Source organism: Equus przewalskii, chromosome 25 (assembly GCF_037783145.1).
Source record: "Equus przewalskii isolate Varuska chromosome 25, EquPr2, whole genome shotgun sequence".
Taxonomy (NCBI): Eukaryota; Metazoa; Chordata; class Mammalia; order Perissodactyla; family Equidae; genus Equus; species Equus przewalskii.
Genome location: NC_091855.1, coordinates 38,419,143 through 38,431,237, shown reverse-complemented (window position 1 = coordinate 38,431,237; position 12,095 = coordinate 38,419,143). Strand labels below are relative to the sequence as shown.

At 34.2% G+C, this 12,095-nt stretch overlaps 1 protein-coding gene across 5 annotated transcripts in view; it reads right to left on the bottom strand.

Annotated features, from left to right (window-relative positions):
* Window positions 1–3,326: 3,326 nt before the first annotated feature.
* PAPOLA (poly(A) polymerase alpha) overlaps window positions 3,327–12,095 on the bottom strand; it is a 57,240-nt gene continuing 48,471 nt past the window's right edge. For 3 of the 5 annotated variants that reach the window (XM_070594638.1, XM_070594639.1, XM_070594643.1), the window contains 3 exons: window positions 9,537–9,599; window positions 7,588–7,662; window positions 3,327–5,488 (listed from right to left, as the gene is read on the bottom strand). In XM_070594638.1, coding sequence (XP_070450739.1) covers window positions 5,393–5,488; window positions 7,588–7,662; window positions 9,537–9,599 — 234 coding nt within the window. In that variant the 3' untranslated portion in view covers window positions 3,327–5,392. The remainder of the gene's footprint in view (window positions 5,489–7,587; window positions 7,663–9,536; window positions 9,600–12,095) is intronic. The other 2 variants (XM_070594640.1, XM_070594641.1) reach the window with 1 other exon arrangement.

Below are 12,095 nucleotides of genomic sequence, written 5' to 3'. Positions count from 1 at the left end.
ATACTTTCAGCATGAAATCTGTTGGATCAAAAAATAGCATCTTACAAATTAATTAAAGGAGGTGTCTCTAAAAGGTTTGTGAAGTATTTTTAAGAGACAGACATTAAAAAAATAGTTTGTAATCACATGACTAACATGAAATTAGAAACATCTAAGTGAAGTGAAATGCTGTCCGGATAGTACCAAATACGGAGATGCATGGTACTTAGACTAGGTGACACTTCATCATTTTAACTGTTAGTTATATTTTACTCAGCCCAAGACATAAGCCTATCATAGGTCAGGATTTAGCCTTAATGCTTTTCCCTTTATTTTGTATTTCAACCTACTGTTGCAATTGTTTGAAAAACACAATAACTACAGGTAAAACACCTTTTTATAAAATGTTTTTAATAGGGTCACACAAGTGGTTAAGTTCACACACTCCACTTCAGTGGCCCGGGGTTCACCGGTTCAGGTCATGGGCACAGACCTACACACTACTTGCTCATCAAGCCATGCTGTGGCGGCATCTCATATAGAGAAGCCAAAATGACCTACAACTAGGATATACAACTATGTACTGGGGTTTCCGGGAGGGGGGAAAAAAAAAAAAAGAGGAAGACTGGCAACAGATGTTAGTTCAGGCCAAGCTTCCTCACCAAAAAAAATTTTTTTAATGTTTTTAAGACTGATAGTATGTAACTTTATTTACACTGTTCCAAATAATGGATTTTGCTGTGCTATGTCTTAGATAAACCACCGTTAGGGCTGTGATGCCTGCGCTCAGGTGGAAAAGGAACTCTGCCTCTAAGACCAAAGTGGCACGGGCAAGTTCAAGCCCAGGGTTAATCAGCCCCGGGGCTTCTAGACCCTCACTGTTTACTGCACAGTGTAAAACAAAACCAACACATCTTTAGGCTTTCCCATGTCACTTCTGGGACCCAGTAAGAAGGAATGTGGAGGGTTTAGCATAAATCCATTCTCACAACTAAAAAATAAACAAAAACAACATATAAAAACAAAAACTTTAAGCTGGGTAGCAAGGAGAACCCTCTTTTTGATTAAGGGCATTATCCTGTACCTTAGAAATATCATAGCAAGAAATATAAAGTCAGGATTAAAGTACACAGACTGTTCTGTTCTCATTCCAAAAGATACAATTCCCATCCCACTAGCGGAACAGAAAGATACCCACAACAGACAGAAAGTGACTGCCCTGTCTTATTAATATATTAAAGCATGAGAATTTCCAAAGTTAACATTTAAATAGATGGTTTAAACTCTATAAACTCTAAATAATACTGTGCCCTCTGTAGATATGATTTTTACCTATCTGAAAATGTGAAGCATTTAAAAAGACAACTGGAGAAAAAAGCACAATAATTATAATCACAACCTTTCACACGAATGTGAGCTTTCTGAAATGTGAACTTGATCAGAGCCTCAATTCTACCCTTTCCAGGAAAGGCCTATAAATTAGGAGGGGATGAGGAAAGAAAAATGTACTTAAAATTCCATCCCTTTCAACAAGATACATGTATAGTTTGATCAGCTGCAATGATCTTCCCAGAACATTGAGACAAAAGCATGTCTCTGAGGAAGAAAAGCAGAAGTTGAAATGACTTCTCAAGCATATGAAGTCACTTCTAGAATGAAGTACATACAATCAGTTCTTAAATACATGGCTCAGAAATATTGATGCTATCTTTCTTGGTGCCAATAAAGCTAGATAAAATGTCACAAGAATTTTTAAACCGATAAGTATAAAGAAAGGATGAATAAAGTGATTCTACAAATATGAGAAACAGCTATTACACCGAATTAGAGAGACCACTTGTCTCTGTGTGACTGAAGGTAATGTTTATTACAGAATACAGTTAATATTTCATTTACCAAGTTCACGTCTCAGTTAAGACAGCATCCATTTGTGATTTTGCTTTGAAGAAAAGCTAACATAAGAGGAATAAAGTGGAGAATTAAAAAACAAAACATACAATGCAGGCTAAAAGGCAACTAATTTTCTTTGTACTATTCTTTATTAGGATTAAAATAGGCAAAAGTATATCCAAAGGATTGTTCAATGACTCCTTAAGTAAACACTTTATGTTTTTGTTTAAATGCTTTAAGCGCACTAATGGTTATTTCCAGGGCTTGGTCTGTAAGTGTGTGTATATTAATGCTTTATCCTTTCATAGATCAATTACTACTTGAAGCTGCTGATCATTTATTGCCACTTGAGTGCAGCCAGAATTAATACTATGCAGAGCTCTAAAACATTTTTCTGTTTGGAGAAAAAAACAGAGGTGTTAATTAGAAAAATACAAACTTTATTCCAGAACATACCTACAGCCACAGAACACACAAACTTTCACTTATCATTTTACTAATTCAGCAAGAAGTATGAAATGCCAAAAGGTCATACAGGTGATAAAACTCTCAAAGTGTGATATTCAGTCTCATGTTTACATGTCTATCAAGGTAGAAGTGTGGCAAGTTCAATTCTGTAGGTGTTAATGGAGTCAATGGTGATTTTTACAGTATTTTCCCTTTTACTGCACGGTCCCAAAAACTAAATTTTATTTTAATAAAAAGCTATCCCACATTATAGTTACATATTTTTATATAAAGTAAAGGTATTAGAATTTGGAATTTCAGAATGAAATATGCACAACCATTTGTCCCTTAGAATAACGGCTTTTACATAAGGAGGTCGGTCCACCCCTCCACTCAAAGCACTTAAGGTAGTAATACTGAAGAACTGGCCATCACAAACATACAGAGTGGCACCTCCTAACCCATGAGCTAAAGTATGGCATGTTGAGCATGTGGAGATTTCAGGAAAGCAGTATTTGATTTGGGTTTAGTAAAATGAGAAATAGGATCCTAGCTGGTTGTGGTCTATAATCCTAAATTCACTGAAAAACAAGAGTGCCACCTGCTGACATTAAAGATAAAGCACCAACTGCTTTGAGAAGGAAGCACATCGGAACACTGTCTACATGCATGGAGCAAATACATAGAAAAAGCACAGTGTCTACACACACACAATATTTTAGAGGATGGCACAGCTGAAAGTGAATTAATAGTAACCATATTCGTGTTTTCCTCCCTAATGATCAATTATATGAAAAACAAATACCTGATTATGTGAGATATGAATTAATATTAAAGGCTGCTGCTAATGGCATAAATTAACCAGAAATAAATCTTTTCTAAATGTAGCCAAAATAAATTCTTTTGCAAATCCTCACTTAGAGCAATACTCTAAACTTATGAAGAGGACCAATTCTATCACTGAAAAAACAAAAGAAATAAAAAGTCAGTCAAAAGAAATCATCCAACTGTGAGATTGTGCTGTTTTTTTTTTATTGTGTTTTCAATGGAGAAATACATCATCTGTTTACAAAATAGCTCTTGAAAAATACAAGGAGTACAGATACTATAAAACAAAGCAAACTCCAGTCATGAGACACTACATACATCATGCGAAAGCAACAGTCTGATCTCCAGGTTATGAAAACTAGAATTAAAAAGTCACTACACAAAAAAAGTCCAAGTTTCCAGCTTGGCAAAACTTGGGTGCAGTTACATGAAACGTTTAATAAACCGAATTTTTTTTTCCCCAATGTGTAAACAAAATGACAAGACTAAATCTGTGCCTGGCAATTTTAATCTAACTCTGAAGCTACACAAAACACAGACACCTTGTACACTTCACCTGTTAGCATGACCATCTTTTCTTCCTAGGTGGTGGGAGGAAAGGCAAGGTGACTGTGCAGAGCAAAGCTGTGGGAAGTAGAAGTATTGTACACCAGACATTCTAAAGTGTGGTGAAAAGAAAGCCTCAATTAATGCATAGCCTAAGGGGGAAAGACTACACTCCAACTTCGGAAAATTAATTTAGAAGGACAGGGGAAGAGTTTAAGTAATTGCAGTTTAACATGAAAAATACAGATGTGATATAGAATGGAGCACAATGGAGGATTCAGAAAACATGCTCATCAGAAAAATCTGTTAGGTTTGCTTTGTCCAGATTAAGAAACAATAACTAAGTTTATCAACATCTGGCATCCCTCATACTTTGTAAAGATGGATGTTCTGCTGCTTAATTATGAGGAATTATTTTCTTTAAAGAAAGGAGTTCCTAATCTATCGATAGGATAAAACAAAATGAAAAAGTAGAGAGCTGACTAGATGTCAAGTACTTGCTAGAAATGATTTTTAAAATGTTTCTACATGTAAAATTTACTGACAAATTTTGGTCAACCATTTAAAAATAAAAATCAGTTTAAAATTCTTGGAGAAAACGCCTTTTTGCCCACGTTTAAAATTGAAAATCAACTTTACTAGAGACAGGAGTTCTGTGGAGTGTACAAAATTCCTCATGTTTAGAGGTCAAATGGCCATCCAAGATAGATATCATGTTCCACACGCATTACTTTTAGTCACCCTAAAGTTCCAGCCATGGGACCAAAATGTAGTGTTCTGTGCCATGTGGCCACAGGGTCACTGGTTTCACATCATGGCTTAAAAAAATACTGGCATTTTGGGTTTTATGAAATAAGTCCTACCTTATGCATACAAGCAAAAGGAAAAAGAAGGGAGAGGGAGCAAAAAGCTTTGTTTTTTCAAAGACAAGAGACTGAAAGCAAAAGAATACGGAGCTTTAATAAGCTCAAAGAAAAGTATCTGCTGGCTGATCGCTGATTTGTATGCACTCTAAAACAATTCTATAAATAAAACCAATATATCATTTCTTAATCATGACACCACCAAAACCAAGTATTTCCTAATTATTCTTTCAATGTCAAATATATACCCTGGAGTTGACATTTCATTTTGAAGGGTCACAGCTACCCCCTAAGGACTGAACTAGATGTACTCTTACCCTTCTCTGAAGTCTAACAGTACACCACTGCACAATGGTATCCAATTCGAAGACTAATGGTAAAGAAAACTCTTCAGGAAAAAATGAAAATCCATCAAGTTGAAAATCTAAAATTAGTTCTACTTTCTAATAAAAAAAATACATAAAAGTGCATCATTAGAATAAGGAATTCTTATGCCAGTTTGTATTGCAAATTTTCCAACAATGCATCAAACATAAACCCAATCCAGATGTCAATTATGGATACAAATATAGCTTGAGGTTTTTTTTTAAAGGCAGTAATTTTTTGAAATAGTTAATGCAACTGTTGCTAACACAATAATAATAGTACTCCTGGCTTCACATACTAACCTGTAACCTGGACTTCCGATCAAGTGCTGATTAGCCCAGTAAGGGAGGTCACAAAAAACCTAAATCCATTTTCAGTCGTGTCTAGTCTTGTACCCTCCATTCTCCTTTTTTAGCATTTGAAGACAACAGGTGGAGTTGGCAGATATTGTTTATGGACCCCTGAGGTTGTTTTTACCGATTCAATCTCAGTTTTATTGAATTCTTGATAACAGGAATAGGATTTGCAGGGAGAGCAGGGATATCGGAAAGGTCTGTACTGGATGTTTTCTGAGAACAAAAGCAAAGAACACAGCATTGTTCAAAGCACTGTAACTTAATGAGATTTACTTTCCACTGCTTTACTTTCTAAGAAATGGACAGGAGCTTATAAGAACAACTAAAAATTTAAGAAAAACACTCTAAAAGAGTATCAAAATGGAGTGCAAATGAACATAACCATTACTATAAAATTATCCATTCTACACTTGGAGAAATTTTCAAAAACTTAAGTAGGAATACATTAGCAATATACAGAAAACTCCTAAGTAATTTCAATTACAGCGTCTACAAACACACTCCTCTAAGAATCACCTATCATATAATTATTAAGTTCATGTTAAACCATATTTACTTGTAATAACACTAACAGCTGTAATATTAACTGGTATTGGAGCACCCCCATGTGGGAGAATACTTAAAGTTCACCCTATGCACAGGAGCAGCAGTTATCAGTAAATTTATTATTTTCTGACCCTGTAAATTATAAAATTAAATCTACACAAGTGAGAAATAATTTGATTATTCTACATTTCAGGGAAGTTTTATTATGTTAAAAAACATGAAATCACAAACCTTCTTTAACATTCAAGAACATAGAGATTAATTTTTAAATGTTTTATTATGGAAAGTTCCAACCATACACAAAAGTAGAGAGAGCATTATATAATGAATTCCCGTGTATTCATTATCCAGCTTCATCAACTGTCACATCAAAGCCAATGCACTGTCCTCCCACCTTCACTCCCAGATTATTCTGAAGCAAATCCCAGAGATCCCATCATTTCACCTGTAAATATTTCAAGTTTATCTCAAAACAGTAAGAATTCTTTGTTAGACACAGCCACATTATAATCAACTCCCAGGAAATAAATATGCCCTTTATATCATCACATATAGGGATGTATTTTTTAAAATCAACAGTCACCCTTTTTTAACTGTGTGATTTTTCTCTCAATGGCTTGTGGATTTTTTTTCACTGGGAAGAAAATTCTACTTCCTAATAAAAATATCTAAAAGGCAAACACACATGGGTACTAATTACTATAGGGATGAACCCACTAAGACAAAACTGTGTCAATAGTTCCCTAGACAGTAACATGGCAAACCAAAAGACATGCAACCACAATTACAGGACAGTTTAATAAGTTTGATAAAACAAATGTGTCCATATGTCAGTATCAAGCACCAGATTTCCTAATGTTGTTTTAGTTACTTCCCACCCCCCCAATTTTTTATTAGATACAGGTTATGGAACTAAAAGACACTCTAGAAAGTATGCATAATATTTAAATCTTTAGGGACAATGAAGGTTAACAGTCAGCAAAAACACATTTTAAAATTATCACATTAAAATAACTCTGAACCACAAAGTAGCAAAACATCTCTGTATCAGTTCAGCAACATCACTCTGCAGCAGAGTTCTCTCAGTTACTGCGCAGAGGTTACCCAGTTTAATGTCTACTTAAAGAAGATATTTACTTTATGTCAGAGTTTGACCTAGACTTTGGAGTTTTATTCCATCTGAAAGGATTCAAGAAAATTATTTCACAAACAAAACGAAAGCTCACAAATCAATGAAAAAAGATTCCAGGTGCCTACTACTGTATACAAGGGATTGTTACAAGGAGAATTTCTACAACAAATGAAAAAATAATTTTAAAGAAGTATGGGTTACATTAAAGTAATAAGTGAAAATCAGAGGTGAAAAGTGAGGCAGAAACACATTTTAAAAATACAAAGATCATATTAACCTGCTAAAACATCCATGAAAAACGGTTTTTAATTGTCATAATTTAAATTTCACTCTGACCTATAAATAAAAACCTCCATATGAACACTGTATTGTGACTAGTGAGGATTTAGATGATCTGCAGTATCAAACAATACAGAAGGGTACGATGAGTTAGCATCTTGACAGTGCAAAAGAATGGTTCCATCAAGTCCACTGCTCTACTTTTAAACTATAATAAATACATTTACAAGCTAGCAAGTAATTACTTTCACAAAGATAATTTTAATAGACTTCTGTATATGTTCATTTTAATTCATTAGACCACACTAATCTTAACAACATTTATAAAACTCTCCTTGCTTTTTGCACTTAGTACCTGAGAGGCCAACAGAGAAGCCGCTGTCTGAATAGTTTCTGATTGAGTTGTACTTGTCTCTGTATCAAGTTGTTCCTGTGAGACAAAGAGGACGGGGGAGGAGAGACTTAAAAAAGAATGTAAAAACATAACTGGGTTTGGTGGCTAATAAAGAAGACAAGCTGGAAGACAGGAAGGATCAAGAGAAAGGTGCGACCATATTACAAAATCATTATTAAGCCTTGTTGTAGGTTATTTCACCATTTCAGATACACACAAATTTCTATTTGCCTACTTAAGTCTTATAAGGCATGGTCAAAATATCTCATGACTTTCCAACTAGCTCCAACTTGGACATTTTAGGCAAACAATAATTAAAGACACGCACAGGCACATTATGAAATGTTGCCCAGACTATAATTAACAGAATATAAACCCAAGCTCTTAGCTATGTGAAAAAAAAACCAAAATGCATTCAGTATTATTAAATAAAATTACCCAGAAGCACAAAAATTGCTCCCACGCCTTTAATTAAAAGTAGGAAACGTCTCTAAAACATTTCTCCCTCCCTATGGTCTCCCTTCCCCTCCTCAATAATCAATGTGCTGATTCTACACTAAGTATAATGAGAAAATACAGGGTGAACCACTCCATTCCACCGCTCTAACTTTTCTAAAGCAGAGTGCAAAAGAAAATAATACATATATACACGCACAAATGAAAAACATATAAAAATTTGAATTTCTAAAAAACTATATACAATAACAAAACAATGAAATACCAATTTTCTCCTTTGAAACTGAAAAGGGTAAGTAGGGTATAAGAAGTAGAAATGGAAGAAATGCAGTCTTTCTGAAGCACAATTTGGCAATACGTATCAAGTGTTAAAAGTAAGCGTACTATCTGCCTCAGTAATTCCTCTTTCATTAATTTATCCTAATGAAATAAACATAAACGATGGCAAGTATTCAGCTACAGTCAATACTATAGCAAAAAGAGTAACTTTCTCTTTTTAACAGAAACTATTGCTAACAATAGGGAACTGGTTGAATAAAATATGGTAACAGCCTTAAGACAGCATTCTATGCAGTTATTGATATTTTGTAGTTTATATAATGACATGAACAATTTTTCTTGGTTTAAAGAGTGAATACATATTTAACAGCAAAGGAACCGGTAGGTATACACACACAAAATCTACAAAGACACCAAAAGAACACTTGCTGAAATATCAACCCTGGGAATGTGGATAACTTGGGGGAAGGAGGAAGATTTCCAATTTTTCTATAAGCAGAAAAAAGTTAAAAGCCTTCAGTACATTTCAATTTCTGAAGAAATGATGTTCAAAGTCTAATTCGGTTTGGCTAAACCATTCTCTCCCACCCCATCAACTTCATTTCAAGCCCCATGCACCCCAAGTTCTAGTCAGAAGCTTCTGCCAATAACTGCTTCTCGAAACACACCATACTCTCAACCCAATAGTGAGATGACCTTCTCATCCCGGACTGCCAAAACTTCTACGTGCCCTTCCAGGACTACCTTAGATGCTACACCTTCCTTGTATGAAGGCTTTTACTATCTCAGCAGTCACAAATCACAACTCACTCCTCTTGCCCCTCGCCACCCACAGCAGCCTCAATTACCCTCATTTTCTTTGATAAATGTAACTGTCTCTACCTCTTCTCTACTTATTAAGTTCCTTTAAAGGTAAAGAACATTTATCCCTTATCACTCTATTCCATTCAGCGTCTCCCAGATTACCCTGCATCTAGTATGACCTCAAACATTAGAGAAATTCAATTTCAGCATTATAAATTAACATTAAAAAGGGACAGACACTACTCTAAAAACAATACTGAAAACAATCTAAAACCTACAGAACAAAACATCGTACAATATTCTAGAGACATTTCTATCACATGTTCCGTACTGTTAACTGTGTATGTATTCCAAGGCTAAATTAAGTATACCTTTGTTTCTGTTTTATCATGTCCACTCAAAGCAAGACAGTTAGCATCTTCACTTGTTTCATCCTGTTTTTAAAAAAAAAAGCTTTATTCTCTAAAAAGAAAATTTAGATTATTTGCCAATCAATACTTTAATTTATAAAAATGTTTAAAATTATAAAATAATTTAACCCGTTAAGGTCAAGTATGGCCTTAAAATAGATTACTGGTTCCCTTAAAGTAATTTTTTTTCATATTAACAAATTTAATCTGGCTTCAGTATCTACCAAAATTAAAATGAACATAAGGAAAACTGTTATTGTTGATCATCACCAGCTAAAGTACACTCCCCAAACGACTAGGTTCATAAAATATTTTTTGTAAGGAAGAGAAAAAGGGTTCCTTGATCAAACAATTTAGGAATTTGGAATACTATCATCCAATTCTGGGAGAGTATACATACATTAGCACATGAAAGGTTCTGTGAAGTTCTATGAAGAATATCTCTAACTTTCCCAAACTTACTTAATCACAGAATCTCCCCACTTATTAGCAAGACCTTATTAACAAGGCTTAATAATTAACATCCTGAAGAATAGGAGGTTGGGGAAATGCTCTTTTCAGTTCTTAATTTTAAAATGTATTATAATTCTATTCAAAACAAACAACTCACTTTTGGTAAAGAGGGAAAAGCAGAAGCCAAAAATAGCTGTACTTTCTAATTCCTACACTGACTTGCAATAAACATCACTTTCTTAAGAAAAACCATTTTGACACTAATTTCTCTGATTTACTAGGCAAAACTCAAATTTAACTTTAAATGTGGCTTTCAAACAAGACAAAGAGCCCACAGGTGAACTTACAGAGCAGAAGAGATTTAATAGCAATAGCAACCGATTCCAATAAGGACCTTATTTGTGTCCTGCAAACATACCATCTTGAGAGAGTAATGTAAGTCAAAACAAGGCAAATTTCAATACTGACCGGATATGTGACACTATGGAATTATTGTTAATATTGGCAAATATACCAATATATATACACACACAAATATATATGGTGGTAATATACTGTAGTTGTGTTTTTTTAGATATACACTGACATATTTATGGTAATTACAATGACATGCCTGAGATTTGCTTCATAACAATTGGGAAGGAGTAGATGTGTAGACGAAACAAGGCTAGTTGTGAGTTGTTAACTAGTGAAGTTAACTGATGCAAACAGGACTGTTATAATTTTGTACATGTTTGAAATCTTAAATAAGAAAAAGGTTTTAATATGTATATATAGTATCATTCAGTCATATAATCCAGGTGATAGGGCAAATTTTTTTTTCTATTTTTATCTTAGATTCCTACCTTTTATATTTATTTGAAAAGCTTTAGAACATGATGCAAATTAAGCAGAACTAAACTACCTGACAATACCTAAAACTCTCACATCTATATACACGACAGTGTATTATTAATTGAGTAGGACCAGTGTTTCTTTCTGGTTTGCTGAAATTTCTACTACCAAGTACTCATTAACAGAGAATAAAAGACCCAGGAGCTTCAAAATTAAGGTATTTCTAACAATCTTCTTCAAGAACTTTAGCACCATGAGATTTAGCCTCTGTTCTAATCCTGGCTCTGACTTTAATTAGCTTTAAAATGGGACAGCCACTGAATCTCAAGATCCTTTTTTGGGAAATCAGGAGATTAGCCTATGAGATAACCTAAGATCTCATCTCTATCTTAAAATTCTGCTTTTGTTAGTCAACTCCATGGAGCTGTCACAAGCAAAACCAAGACTGTGAGGAAATATATAGAACAAAAAACTGCAAGGAAAAAAGAGAGAAATCTATCTTTTAAAGTATACTTAAGAGACATCAATCAATTAAAAAAAAAGTCTGTGGCAATCAGGGACATTTGAGCACTAACTAGATATTTGATATTAAGAAACTTGATTTTTCTAAGTGAGTTAAGTTTATTGTGTTAATGTTTTCTTTGTTGTAATCCTTATCTTTTAGATACATGATTTTAAAAATACTAATGAAATGATATGATGTCTGGATTTTGCATCTAAATAATCCAAGTATAAGGGGAAATGGAAAAGAATTAAGGGTATAGGGATTGGCCAACTTCGTTATACCTGAAGCAGCATCATGGGTACATGGGCACACAAAATGATTCTCTTTAGTTGTGTATATATTTTAAATTTCCTGTACTAAGTTAAAAAATTCTATATTTCTATTGCCTGTCTAAACCAGACAGGAAACACGAGTGTCTTCTACCAAAGTAAGTGCCAATGAAACTACAAACATTGTGCAGGGACACATTTAGTCAAAGCTCTGAGAGAGCCATTAAGGAATTAAGCCATTACCATCAAGGAAATGGAATGATAGGCATCTACAGTTATCCTTATATATACTTTACTAAGGTAAAAAGAAATGTGAATTCTGAAATGCTCTGACAACTCCAAATATCAACAGACAGAATGTGGAATTATACCAAAACTAGCAGGTTCTTAGGTTGCTGCATAAGAGAATCATGTAGCAATGGGGCTTTTGATAAAAGATCCCCAGGCCTAACTCCTGGA